This window comes from Ranitomeya imitator, chromosome 4 (assembly GCF_032444005.1).
Source record: "Ranitomeya imitator isolate aRanImi1 chromosome 4, aRanImi1.pri, whole genome shotgun sequence".
NCBI lineage: Eukaryota > Metazoa > Chordata > Amphibia > Anura > Dendrobatidae > Ranitomeya > Ranitomeya imitator.
The window spans coordinates 217,961,602-217,976,772 of record NC_091285.1 but is presented as its reverse complement, the minus strand read 5'-3'; the positions used below and the strand labels follow the sequence as shown (position 1 = coordinate 217,976,772).

General features: G+C 46.1%; 1 protein-coding gene across 5 annotated transcripts in view; it reads right to left on the bottom strand.

The window, feature by feature from the left end:
• The window catches only part of ATP2B1 (ATPase plasma membrane Ca2+ transporting 1), a 207,982-nt gene that overhangs the window by 114,520 nt on the left and 78,291 nt on the right, over window positions 1-15,171 (bottom strand). For all 5 annotated transcript variants that reach the window (XM_069764375.1, XM_069764378.1, XM_069764373.1 and 2 more), the window contains exon 2: window positions 10,593-11,025. In XM_069764375.1, coding sequence (XP_069620476.1) covers window positions 10,593-10,791 — 199 coding nt within the window. In that variant the 5' untranslated portion in view covers window positions 10,792-11,025. The remainder of the gene's footprint in view (window positions 1-10,592; window positions 11,026-15,171) is intronic.

The following is a 15,171-nucleotide window of genomic DNA, read 5'->3' as shown; positions in this document are numbered from 1 at the left end:
TTGGACAAAGACTGTTAAAAAGCGTTTCCTCGAGTCTACACAAACAATTACTGCAGACAGCTCTATATGGCCTCTAGGAATAATACTCCACAGTCTAAAGGAAATCCGCTAAGATTTTTAGCAGCGTGCTCCAGCGTTTAATGTTAAACCTAAATTGTGGGAAGGACAATAATGGTAGGAAATTTCTATTAGTCAGTAGCCTGGGAGAAAAATGTCAGCTCTGCTAAAAGTTAAGCAGGGTAGACAAGTGCAGCAGGGTTTCCACGTGCAGATTAACCCCGTCAGATAAACGGCCAGAGGACGCAGGACACCAACTGCAATGTCAAAGCCGCCTCGCTGGTTTCTGCACATTACTAGTCGGGTTCATCTACATACCAGGGGTGAAGGGAGGATTGGGAACCCATAGGTGCCTCACAGATTTTTATGACAGATGTGGAAATGAGATTTTATGGGTAAAAACGTAATTTTTGTATTTGCTGCAAATTTGTCAGGTACACAAGGGTTAATAGGTGAATAGACCCCGCAATTTCTCCCGAACACAGTGCTGCCCCCTGTGTTGTCAGAAATGACTGTTAGGCCACACGTCATGGCTGAGCAGGAAGGAGCACTATTTGCTAGAATAGCAGAAAAACCCCAACTCTGACCCCATTGTAAAACCTGCACCTGTCAGTGAATTCATCTTCAGCAGCAGTAGAATTGGAAATCTGCCAGTCTAGTACCCACCTATTGTGTAGCGCCACATTGTGCCCAGCTTGTGCATCTGGCAATACGCACTCGGAAATTAAGGGCCTTCTCTCCATTACAGTAAACATGTGGCCGATAGAAGGAGGGGCATTTGGATCTGGGAGCGCAGAATTCACTGGATTTTATTTGATGGGGCGGGAGCCATGTCGCATTTCCATAGTCTTTGTTCTACCAGTAACGTGGGAATCATTTTTTAATGACTGGCACTAAAAATAATAATTTTAGGAAAAAGAATGTGTTTTTGCATCGTTTTATTCTGAGAGCTGTAACATTTTTTTTGCCGAATGAAACATATTAGTGCTTTTTTTTGCGGACGGTTTGGCGTTTTCATTTATATCATTTTTTTACATGTGACTTTTTGATCACTTTTTATTCACTTTTTTGTGAGTCACTATGATGAAAAGTGTATTTTTTACAGCGTTTGCTAAATGGAATAACCTGCCAGTTTTATAGAGTGTCTTTATGGATGCGGTGATACCAATTATGTATACTTTTTTATAATTGTTTTATCAGAAAGGCTGCGTTTTGAATGGCAAAACCGATTTCAGCGACTTGTGTGCATATTTGTGTGCTTTTTTTTTTACTCTAAGGGCTCGTTTCCATTTGCGAGAAACACGTCCGTGTCTCGCATGTGAAAACCAAGCTCTGGCGCTGGCACTCTGGAGCGGAGCGTGCAGCTCCATGTGTTGCTATGCGGCCGCACGTTCCGCTCTGGAGTGCCGGCACCAGAGCTTGGTTTTCACATGCGAGACACGGACGTGTTTCTCGCAAATGGAAACAAGCCCTTACATATTTTATTTTACTTTTTTCCCCCACACTTTTTCACTGTGGGACAAGTATAATTTTTGACTTTGATTACTGGTCTCATACACTGCAATACTCATGGAGAGCAGTGCATGAGAGCAGTCAGTGTCTTACTGACACTCATTGACAGCCTTTGAGCCAGGTTTTTGCAGGATCTCACAGGCCACCATAACCTGGGGACATCAAATGACCACAGGGTACCATGGTAACCATCAGGAGCTGCGGTATTTAAGGGGTTATTTGGCCCTGATCGGTCTGACACCCGTTGAAAAGCGATGCTGAGGAATAAGTACCCATTAATGACCACCGTAAAAAAGGCGTATCTGTGGTCGTTAATGGGTTAATAGTCCCCTTTGAGGTTAAATGTCGCTGTCAGAGACTGACAACAGTACTTAATAGCACAGCTGCAGGCGGAGCGCCACTTCACCCCAGGATGTTAGTGGCACATTAAATCAGCAGTCATGTGCGGGGTGGGGGGAATGCAGGCTCAGCTCAGGAGCAAGTATATGGCATAACTGTCACATGTGAAGGGGTTAACAGTAACCACTTGGGGGTAACATTGACTAATATCATGCAGCGAATCTCTGCAAGTAGATATTTTTGTTACTATTGGCCACTTTACCTAATATATCCATTAAAAAAGTATATTCTCTCTCAATCTATGTGGAAAGTCATCACCTCTGCAAATCACATGTTCTCCAAGAACAGGCAGAACATGATACTAAATTTGTTGAGTGAGAGGCATCCATTCACCTGAATGGGATTCCAGGGCCCTCAATAGTACATGCTTCTGCCCTTAACTTCTAACAGTTGTACTTGAGATGCCACAGAACAGATGGCAAATGCCAGCCACTGAAGAACGTGTCCAGAAAGAGATAGACAACTGCGGCAGGGATGTATGGGCAATCATGGGAAATGTCAGCATGTTTCCAGGAGTGCCCTCAAGTGCTCATTGTGATAAAGCCTGCAGGAATCGAGCTCTGCGTGCACGTCTCTCTATATCAGCATTACACAAACTAGTTTCCTTCTCAAACAGGTCTGGCGGTATAAAAAATATATATATATGCTCCAGTACAACAGTAATTGTGTAAAAATCATTGACAGCCCATGTTGTTGCTGTGAAGGGGGGCAGCTTAGAATAGACTAGTCCTACCAATTCTAGTATGCATGTCTGCAAAAGGTTTCCAAACACCAAACGTGCGTGCCCTCTGCGCCCCTACAAGGCTGGGGAAGGTGTTGGAAAAGTGTAGACGGCATTACAGGTGCTGCACTCCCTCCTGGGTTGCTGCCCAGGACAAGGGATGATGGGAAATGCAGTCAAAAGGGAGCAGAGGATGCTGGTACCAGGGGACAGAGCGAAGCAGACCGGCATGAAACTACATGAGAAATGGCAGAAAAGGCACCGTATATGGGGATCTCTACTGACATTATCCATAAACTTTCAGAAACTGTCAGGATAGTAGACCTTAAAGGGAATCGGTCACCTTGATTTTGCCCTATAAACTGCGGCCACCGGCATCAGGGGCTTATCTACAGCATTCTGTAATGCTGTAGATAAGCCCCCGATGTATCCTGAAAGATGAGAAAATCAAGTTAGATTATACTCACCCAGGGGCGGTCCAGCACCTCCCATCTTCATATGATGACATCCTCTTTGCTTCCTGCCGCAGCTCCTGCGCAAGCCTAATTCTCTGCCCTGTTGAGGGCGGCACAAAGTACGGCAGTGCGCAGGCGCTGGGCCTCTTGGACCTTTCCCACTGCCTGCGCACTGCAGTACTTTGCTCTACCCTCAACAGGGCAGAGAATTACGCTTGCGCAGGAGCCACGGGCAGGAAGCAAAGAAGAGGACGTCATCGTAAGAAGATGGGAGGCCCAGGACCACGACGCCCATCGGACTGCACCAATACCACCCCTGGGTGAGCAAAATCTAAAGGTACCGTCACACATAGCGACGCTGCAGCGATACCGACAACGATCCGGATCGCTGCAGCGTCGCTGTTTGGTCGCTGGAGAGCTGTCACACAGACCGCTCTCCAGCGACCAACGATCCCGAGGTCCCCGGTAACCAGGGTAAACATCGGGTTACTAAGCGCAGGGCCGCGCTTAGTAACCCGATGTTTACCCTGGTTACCATCCTAAAAAGTAAAAAAACAAACGCTACATACTTACCTTCCGCTGTCTGTCCTCGGCGCTCTGCTTCTCTGGTCTGGCTGTGAGCGCCGGGCAGCCAGAAAGCAGAGCGGTGACTTCACCGCTCTGCTTTCCGGCTGACCGACGCTCACAGCCAGAGCAGGAGGAGTGCAGAGCACAGCGCTGGAGGACAGACAGCGGTAGGTAAGTATGTAGTGTTTGTTTTTTTTACTTTTAGGATGGTAACCAGGGTAAACATCGGGTTACTAAGCGCGGCCCTGCGCTTAGTTACCCGATGTTTACCCTGGTTACCAGCAAAGACATCGCTGAATCGGTGTCACACACGCCGATTCAGCGATGTCTACGGGGAGTCCAGCGACGAAATAAAGTTCTGGACTTTCTTCCCCGACCAGCGATCTCCCAGCAGGGGCCTGATCGCTGCTGCCTGTCACACTGGACGATGTCGCTAGCGAGGACGCTGCAACGTCACGGATCGCTAGCGATATCGTCTAGTGTGACAGTACCTTAACTTGTTTTTCTTATCTTTCAGGTTGCATTCTGTAATGCTGTAGATAAGCCCCTGATGGCGGTGGCCGCAGTTTATAGGGCAAAATTGAGGTGACAGATTCCCTTTAAGGTTTGAGAGAAAGGTAAACTATTCTAAATGGGTTTAATTGGGTCTGTTTTTTTTTTCTACCAGTTTTATTCTTTATTTTGCCAGAAACTGCCACTTTTGTCCACGGGCTGGTATTGCAGTGCATGTTCAATCAAGAGAATGGGCTGGAAGACAATGTCACCAGGTTATTGCTATCCCATTCAGAAGCAGCATGAAGAAGGAGCAGAGACCCCGATTCCAGGGATATGTCACTTGCTGGGCTAATTGCTGCAGTTTTGAAGGACAAAACAAAATCAATGAAAATGCAATGTGAACACACTTCCTCCTATTTCATTGTTCTATATTACAGAATTCGGCAATGGCGTATACAGAATGGTTGAGGCTACCAGCATAGTTATTGACCCTGGTTCATTCCCTCATTATTTAAGGCATGCACTCAAGAATAGTATACTTAACCCCTTCCCGACCCATGACGCCACGTAGGCGTCATGAAAGTCGGTGCCATTCCGACCCATGACGCCTATGCGGCGTCATGGAAAGATCGCGTCCCTGCAGATCGGGTGAAAGGGTTAACTCCCATTTCACCCGATCTGCAGGGACAGGGGGAGTGGTAGTTTAGCCCAGGGGGGGTGGCTTCACCCCCTCGTGGCTACGATCGCTCTGATTGGCTGTTGAAAGTGAAACTGCCAATCAGAGCGATTTGTAATATTTCACCCATTATAACGGGTGAAATATTACAATCCAGCCATGGCCGATGCTGAAATATCATCGGCCATGGCTGGAAATACTAGTGTGCCCCCACCCCACCCCTCCGATCGCCCCCCCACCCCCCCGATCTGGCCGGTACACTGCTCCGGCTCCCCTCCGTCCTGTGCTCCGCTCCCCCCCCGTGCTCGTGCCCGCTCCCCCCGTGCTCCAATCACCCCCCCGTGCTCCAATCACCCCCCCTGCACTCCGATCCACCCCCCCCCGTGCTCCGTTCCACCCCCCGTGCTCCATTCCAGCCCCCCCGTGCTCCGTTCCACGCCCCCCGCGCTCCGTTCCACCCCTCCCGCGCTCCGATTCCCCCCCCCCCCCGTGCTCCGATCCCCCCCCCCCCCGTGGTCCCCCCCCACCCTATCATACTTACCGATCCAGCCGTGGTCCCGTCCTTCTTCTCCCGGGCGCCGCCATCCTCCAAAATGGCGGGCGCATGCGCAGTGCGCCCGCCGAATCTGCCGGCCGGCAGATTCGTTCCAAAGTGCATTTTGATCACTGAGATATAATCTATCTCAGTGATCAAAATAAAAAAAATAATAAATGACCCCCCCCCTTTGTCACCCCCATAGGTAGGGACAATAAAAAAATAAAGAAATTTTTTTTTTTCCACTGTTAGAATAGGGTTAGGGGTAGGGGTAGGGTTAGGGTTAGGGGTAGGGTTAGGGTTAGGGGTAGGGTTAGGGGTAGGGTTAGGGTTAGGGGTAGGGTTAGGGGTAGGGTTAGGGGTAGGGGTAGGGTTAGGGGTAGGGTTAGGGTTAGGGCTAGGGTTAGGGTTAGGAATGTGCACACGTATTCTGGTCCTCTGCGGATTTTTCCGCTGCGGATTTGATAAATCCGCAGTGCTAAACCGCTGCGGATTTATGGCGGATTTACCACGTTTTTTTCTGCGCATTTCACTGCGGTTTTACAATTGCGATTTTCTATTGGAGCAGTTGTAAAACCGCTGCGGAATCCGCACAAAGAAGTGACATGCTGCGGAATGTAAACCGCTGTGTTTCCGTGCAGTTTTTCCGCAGCATGTGTACAGCGATTTTTGTTTCCCATAGGTTTACATTGAACTGTAAACTCATGGGAAACTGCTGCGGATCCGCAGCGTTTTCCGCAGCGTGTGCACATACCTTTAGAATTAGGCTATGTGCACACGGTGCTGATTTGGCTGCGGATTCGCAGCAGTGTTCCATCAGGTTTACAGTACCATGTAAACATATGAAAAACCAAATCCGCTGTGCCCATGGTGCGGAAAATACCGCGCGGGAACGCTGCGTTGTATTTTCCGCAGCATGTCAATTCTTTGTGCGGATTCCGCAGCGTTTTACACCTGTTCCTCAATAGGAATCCGCAGGTGAAATCCGCACAAAAAACACTGGAAATCCGCGGAAAATCCGCAGGTAAAACACAGTGCCTTTTACCTGCAGATTTTTCAAAAATGGTGCGGAAATATCTCACACGAATCCGCAACGTGGGCACATAGCCTTAGGGTTAGGGTTGGAATTAGGGTTGTGGTTACGGTTAGGGGTGTGTTGGGGTTAGGGTTGTGGTTAGGGGTGTGTTGCGGTTAGGGCTGTGATTAGGGTTATGGCTACAGTTGGGATTAGGGTTAGGGGTGTGTTGGGGTTAGTGTTGGAGGTAGAATTGAGGGGTTACCACTGTTTAGGCACATCAGGGGTCTCCAAACGCAACATGGCGCCACCATTGATTCCAGCCAATCTCGTATTCAAAAAGTCAAATGGTGCTCCCTCACTTCCGAGCCCTGACGTGTGCCCAAACAGTGGTTTACCCCCACATATGGGGTACCAGCATACTCAGGACAAACTGCGCAACAATTACTGGGGTCCAATTTCTCCTGTTACCCTTGTGAATCTAAAAAAATGCTTGCTAAAACATAATTTTTGAGGAAAGAAAAATGATTTTTTATTTTCACGGCTCTGCGTTGTAAACGTCTGTGAAGCACTTGGGGGTTCAAAGTGCTCACCACATATCTAGATAAGTTCCTTGGGGGGTCTAGTTTCTAAAATGGGGTCACTTGTGGGGGGTTTCTACTGTTTAGGCACACCAGGGGCTCTGCAAACGCAACGTGACACCCGTAGACCATTCCATCAAAGTCTGCATTTCAAAAGTCACTACTTCCCTTCTGAGCCCCGACGTGTGCCCAAACAGTGGTTTACCCCCACATATGGGGTATCAGCGTACTCAGGAGAAACTGGACAACAACTTTTGGGGTCCAATTTCTCCTGTAACCCTTGGGAAAATAAAAAATTCTGGGCTAAATAATTATTTTTGAGGAAAGAAAACGTATTTATTATTTTCACGGCTCTGCATTATAAACTTCTATGAAGCACTTGGGGGTTCAAAGTGCTCACCACACATCTAGATAAGTTCCTTTCAGGGTCTAGTTTCCAAAATGGGGTCACTTGTGGGGGGTTTCTACTGTTTAGGCACATCAGGGGCTCTGCAAACGCAACGTGACGCCCGCAGAGCATTCCATCAAAGTCTGCATTTCAAAACGTCACTACTTCAATTCCAAGCCCCGGCATGTGCCCAAACAGTAGTTTACCCCCACATATGGGGTATCACCGTACTCAGGAGAAACTGGACAACAAATATTGGGGTCAAATTTCTCCTGTTACCCTTGGGAAAATTAAAAAATTCTGGGCTAAATAATTATTTTTGAGGAAAGAAAACGTATTTATTATTTTCACGGCTCTGCATTATAAACTTCTATGAAGCACTTGGGGGTTCAAAGTGCTCACCACACATCTAGATAAGTTCCTTTGGGGGTCTAGTTTCCAAAATGGGGTCACTTGTGGGGGGTTTCTACTGTTAAGCCACATCAGGGGCTCTGCAAACGCAACGTGACGCCCACAGAGCATTCCATCAAAGTCTGCATTTCAAAAGTCACTACTTCCCTTCTGAGCCCCGACGTGTGCCCAAACAGTGGTTTACCCCCACATATGGGGTATCACCGTACTCAGGAGAAACTGGACAACAACTTTTGGGGTCAAATTTCTCCTGTTACCCTTGGGAAAATAAAAAATTGCAGGCTAAAAGATCATTTTTGAGAAAATATTTTTTTTTTTTATTTTCATGGCTCTGCGTTATAAACTTCTGTGAAGCACTTGGGGGTTCAAAGTCCTCACCACACATCTAGATTAGTTCCTTTGGGGGTCTAGTTTCTAAAATGGTGTCATTTCTGGGGGATCTCCAATGTTTAGGCACACAGGGGCTCTCCAAACGTGACATGGTGTCCGCTAATGATTGGAGCTAATTTTCCATTTAAAAAGCCAAATGGCGTGCCATCCCTTCCGAGCCCTGCCGTGCGCCCAAACAGTGGTTTACCCCCACATATGGGGTATCAGCGTACTCAGGACAAACTGGACAACAATATTTGGGGTCCAATTTCTCCTATTATCCTTGGCAAAATAGGAAATTCCAGGCTAAAAAATCATTTTTGAGGAAAGAAAAATTATTTTTTATTTTCATGGCTCTGCGTTATAAACTTCTGTGAAGCACCTGGGGGTTTAAAGTGCTCAATATGCATCTAGATAAGTTCCTTGGGGGGTCTAGTTTCCAAAATGGGGTCACTTGTGGGGGAGCTCCAATGTTTAGGCACACAGGGGCTCTCCAAACGCGACATGGTGTCCGCTAACAATTGGAGCTAATTTTCCATTCAAAAAGTCAAATGGCACGCCTTCTCTTCCGAGCCCTGCCGAGTGCCCAAACAGTGGTTTACCCCCACATATGAGGTATCGGCGTACTCGGGAGAAATTGCCCAACAAATTTTATGATCCATTTTATCCTACTGCCCATGTGAAAATGAGAAAATTGAGGCGAAAAGAATTTTTTTGTGAAAAAAAATTACTTTTTCATTTTTACAGATCAATTTGTGAAGCACCTGAGGGTTTAAAGTGCTCACTAGGCATCTAAATTAGTTCCTTGGGGGGTCTAGTTTCCAAAATGGGGTCACTTGTGGGGGAGCGCCAATGTTTAGGCACACAGGAGCTATCCAAACGCGACATGGTGTCCGCTAACGATGGAAATAATTTTTCATTCAAAAAGTCAAATGGCGCTCCTTCCCTTCCGAGCCTTACCATGTGCCCAAACAGTGGTTTACCTCCACATGTGAGGTATTGGTGTACTCAGGAGAAATTGCCCAACACATTTTAGGATCCATTTTATCCTGTTGCCCATGTGAAAATGAAAAAATTGAGGCTAAAAGAATTTTTTTGTGAAAAAAAAGTACTTTTTCATTTTTACGGATCAATTTGTGAAGCACCTGGGGGTTCAAAGTGCTCACTATGCATCTAGATAAGTTCCTTGGGGCGTCTAGTTTCCAAAATGGGGTCACTTGTGGGGGAGCTCCAATTTTTAGGCACACGGGGGCTCTCCAAACGTGACATGGTGTCCGCTAAAGAGTGGAGCCAATTTTTGATTCAAAAAGTCAAATGGCGCTCCTTCCCTTCCAAGCCCTGCCGTGCGCCAAAACAGTGGTTTACCCCCACATATGAGGTATCAGCGTACTCAGGACAAATTGGACAACAACGTTCGTGGTTCAGTTTCTCCTTTTACCATTGGGAAAATAAAAAAATTGTTGCTAAAAGATAATTTTTGTGACTAAAAAGTTAAATGTTCATTTTTTCCTTCCATGTTGCTTCTGCTGCTGTGAAGCACCTGAAGGGTTAATAAACTTCTTGAATGTGGTTTTGAGTACCTTGAGGGGTGCAGTTTTTAGAATGGTGTCACTTTTGGGTATTTTCAGCCATATAGACCCCTCAAACTGACTTCAAATGTGAGGTGGTCCCTAAAAAAAATGGTTTTGTAAATTTCGTTGTAAAAATGACAAATCGCTGGTCGAATTTTAACCCTTATAACTTCCTAACAAAAAAAAATTTTGTTTCCAAAATTGTGCTGATGTAAAGTAAACATGTGGGAAATGTTATTTATTAACTATTTTGTGTCACATATCTCTCTGGTTTAACAGAATAAAAATTCAAAATGTGAAAATTGCGAAATTTTCAAAATTTTCGCCAAATTTCCGTGTTTATCACAAATAAATGCAGAATTTATTGACCTAAATTTACCACTAACATGAAGCCCAATATGTCACGAAAAAACAATCTCAGAACCGCTAGGATCCGTTGAAGCGTTCCTGAGTTATTACCTCATAAAGGGACACTGGTCAGAATTGCAAAAAACGGCAAGGTCTTTAAGGTCAAAATAGGCTGGGTCTTGAAGGGGTTAAAAAAAAAAAAAAAAAAATAGCAGAAAATATTAGGATACGATGCAGTACATAAAAGCCAACAGCTCAATTTCTCACCGCTGAACAGATTTTATTGATTCATCATATCTCCTAAGCCAGACACCAAGCATCTTCCTACTGTGACATTTTGCAGGTGAAGGATTCAGCATTAAGGAAGATCTTTTGAGGAAAAAACAAAACTACAGTCTGCACCCTTTGGCAAAACATTAGAATAATAAAACAAAACCTGGAGAAAAGGACGTGTCATTACCAACCATTACAAATAGGAATTCTATTTCTTACCTTCATGGGGGGAAGTTTTCAACCTACTACAAATACCATAGACATCTCCATAGCAATCTTGTATTTTCTGTAATGCATCAGTTGACCTCAATTCCATAAGAGCCCGAAGCTCTTCAATCGTGATCCCAAAGTCACCACCATGATTTGCTTCATTTATGGAGTTTTTTACTCCACTATAAGCAACTGAATTATTTGCCATTTTGCCACAGACAATCCCTTGGGGTAGTTAAATGAACAGACGGATTAAGGAAATCCAGCAGGTGCTAAGGTCTTCTGCCGCACTGATGAAACAATCCTTGGTAATCAATCTATGCCAAGTTCATGATAAAAGGGTCAAAAAAAAAAAACTCAATGGGGGCTTCCACAAATATGTCGTGAATACTGCTCCATGGTATACCGCGGCATCATTTCATGTAACGGTGTCCAGAGTGCACTAGGGAGAAACAAAAAAGGGGGAAAATTAGTGCAATATATTCAACCTTACACAAGCAGAAAGTTCTAAGGGTATTATTATTAAAATTCACATTTAGGTCTGTAATACTGGTGTCCAAAGGGAGAGAGATCAGGTCGTATGTAACACTAAGGCCCCGATTCATCAACGCTTCCATGCCAGGAAGCGAGAGAAAAACATGGCTGGCTTATAGTTTTGATGTAAAAGCATTTCAGCAAGCTCTGATAAAATGGACAAGACAGGAGTATAGACATAGCAACACCCGCTCATAATTACATCACAAGTCTTACTCCAGTCAATCCCTGGAGTAAGATGCAGTCCGTGACTGGAGCAGCATTCCTGGCATAAATAAGCCACCACTTTGGCAGAATCTGACAGGCAGGAGTAGCCATGCCTGGTCCCAGCTCCACCCGCTTTGGCAGAGGAGAATCAAACTGATGTGAAATTGTCTACAGCGCACAATCTTTGCTGTATCTACTTCAGTGCAAGCTTAATATTACCATGCACATCACATAGCAGTATTGGTGGAGCTCAACAAGAAGTCTTTCTGCCACAAACACCAGGGCTAAACACAAAATGTATGTAGCAACCCACAACTCCGGCTTCGAAACATAGGTCTGGTCTACGAGTGAAAATCTAACCACTTTGTGACTAAAGCGGAGAAAGAAAAAAAAATATCTAACCTTTTTTACCACATATGACCACTTTTTTTTGTTTTGTTCCAGCACAAGAAAGAAAGTGAAGCACTTAGGCTACGTTCACATTAGCGTTTCCCGACGCAGCGTCGGGAAACGCAGCGGCGACGCACGCGTCATGCGCCCCTATGTTTAACATGGGGGACGCATGCGTTTTTCGCGTTGCGTTTTCCGACATGTGCGTCGTTTTTGACGCTAGCGTCGGACGCAAGAAAATGCAACAAGTTGCATTTTTCTTGTGTCCGATTTTCGTCAAAAAACGACGCACGCGTCGCAAAACGCAGCGTTTTTGCGTGCGTCGTGCGTTGCGTCGCCGACGCAGCGGCGCGCAACGCTAATGTGAACGTAGCCATAGTGTATCGATGTGCCTCCAAAGTAACAACAACCCAACAGTGCAGTACTTGCAGCCCCATGCCTTCCTAAGCAGTAGGGATGTATACAAGACCTTAAATACTACACTTTTTGTTTGAAGTCTGTTACCATGGAGACATTTGTTTAGGGCCGAGACAAAAAAAAAAAAAAAGCATATCCTCACATGCAGATTAGTAACTTTTCCTAAATCTCTCAATATCCTATGGAGAAAAGCCGATGGGAAGCAAGTCAGCAAACCACGTACTTGTAGTCACATGATGACCGGTCTAACTAGCAAAATAGCAGGGTGGTAAGAGCGGGCAAACTGCACACTGGCGGGGTGTGGCTGGGCCAGTCTACAAACTCCCGGTGAAGAACGGGAACATTCATGCTGTGGTGATAACTGAGCCAACATAGATCTCTCTACACCACTGTACCTGATCCAGCCTACACGGAGCAGTAAATGCAGAACATCCTAGAGATGCCACCTGCAATGCTGACCGTTCTCCCACAGGCAATCCCAGCCACCACTTTCACAAACCTCTCAGTCTCAATTTCGAAAATAGTTAGGGCTGAGCATAACAACCACCCTGCAGGAACTAAAACAGGCAGTGGCAACTAAATCAGGTACCAGCACCAACCCTGAGGGTAGAAGCCATTCATCAACCGGCCCTACTCCATCAGAATGAAATCAGTGTACTGTATTCCAGAGCAACCTCCTCAGAAGGTACCACAAGCTCTCTTACGGACCGAGTCAGAACTTAGAAAGAAATGGAGCAGGTACACATCTATTTCTGCTCAAATGACCAAGAAAACAGAGGTCGTAGAAACAATGTCCAAACAAAAGGTATCCCTGAACATGCAGACTAGGAAGCCCTGAAAATATTCAGTAAAAGGCACAATGACCATGAGTGGTCTCATACTACTGACATTTGGTAACTAGAGCGGGGCCAATGAATCCAAACAACCCAAGGGATGCACTATGTAGGATCATTATACGGAAAAGGATACAATCCTGTGGAGGGCTTGGTCTATCAGCCCTACTGGAAGCTGAAGCGATTACTGTATTTCTAGATTTCTCCAACCGCACGCTTGATGCACCGCTAGCTGCAACCTTTCCTTGAGAAAATCTATGAAACTGGTGCGACATACTATAAAGGTGGAAGAGATGACCCCATGTAAAGAGGAAGCCTCCTTTCCATTGAAACGCCATGCTGATCTAGCTAGCTTCTAAGACTTTCTTCACATACAGCCGACGCACACACCCAATTGGCTCCTGATTGTTGACTGACCACTGCACAAGGTTCTTGCCCAAGCTCAGAAGTTGCAGAACACTTTCCCTATGGCTTGGATCTCCAACAGCTGACCTCTCATAGAAAAGCCAGCTGGAAGCATAAGCAGTAGTTATGTCATTACTGTGGACAATGAGCTTGCTATGCTAAATATCTATTTTATCTTAGGTGTTTTGGAAATTGGTTATCAAAATTTAAAATAAATATTCGCCTCTCTGGCCCCCTTCTGACTCTCCCGTACAGTTATGATCCGTTCCTCCTCCACCACTAGGAGTTATCCATTCTAGTTTACAAAAATCTATATTTTAAGACCATTAGCTTAAATGGCAAGAGCATCTCTAAATTCTTTAGTTTCATTCTCTAAAGTGAACAGTGAAGTAATGATGATTGTGGAACTCCCATTACACTTTTTTTTTTTTTTTTTTTTAAATACTTGACATACATTTTTTGCCTAAAATAGAAAGGAAGTGTGTCATCTTTAACTGTAGGCCTTTTAGAGATATCAAACTGTGAAATCAAACTGTCCACTTAGGAAGCAGCACTATTTGACAATCAAATTCACATGCTGTTGTGCAAATGGAATAGACAGACAACAGATGGAAATCATTGGTAATTATCAAGACACACAATAAAGGAGTGGTTCTGCAGGTGGGGACCACAGACCATCTCAGTACCAATGCTTACTGGCTGATGTTTTGGTCACTTTTGAATGTTGGTTGTGCTTTCACACGTGGTAGTACGAGACGGACACTACAACCCCAACAAGTGGCTCAGGTAATGCAGCTCATCCAGGATGGCACATCAATGCGAGCTGTGGCAAGGTGGTTTGCTGTGTCAGCCAGCGTAGTGTCTAGAGGCGCTACCAGGAGACAGGTCAGTGCACCAGGAGACATGGAGGGGGCCGTAGGAGGGCAACCACCCAGCAGCAGGACCGCTACCTCAGTCTTTGTGCAAGGAGGAACAGGAGAAGCACTGCCAGAGCCCAGCAAAATTACCTCCAGCAGGCCACAATGTGCATGTGACTGCACAAACTGTTAGAAACCGACTCCATGAGGATAGTCCAAGCGCACGACGTCCACAGATGGGGGTTGTGATCACAGCCCAACACCATGCAGAACGCTTGGCATTTGACACCGAACACCAGGATTGGCAAATTCGCCACTGGCGCTCTGTGCTGTTCACAGATAAAAGCAGGTTCAAACTGAGCACATGTGACACGTGACAGTGTCTGGAGACGCTGTGGAGAGCGATCTGCTGCCTGCAACATCCTTCAGCATGACCGGTTTGGCAGTGGGTCAGTAATGGTGTGGGGTGGCATATCTTTGGAGGGCCGCACAACCCTCCATGTGCTCGGCAGAGGTAGCCTGACTGCAATTAGGTACCGAGAGAAGATCCTCAGACCCCTTGTGAGACCATATGCTCGTGTGGTTGGCCCTGGGTTCCTCCTAATGCCGGACAATGTCAGACCACATGTGGCTGGAGTGTGTCAGCAGTTCCTGCAAGATGAAGGCATTGAAGCCATGGACTGGCCCGCCCGTTCCCCAGACCTGAATCCGATTGAACACATCTGGGACATCATGTCTCGCACCGTTCATCAATGTCACATTGCACCACAGACTGTCCAGGACCAGGAGTTGGCAGATGCTTTAGCCCAGGTCTGGGAGGAGATCCCTCAGGAGACCATCCGCCGCCTCATCAGGAGCATGCCCAGGAGTTCTAGGGAGGTCATACAGGCACGTGGAAACCACACACACTACTGAGCATCATTTCCTTGTCTTGATGCATTTCCA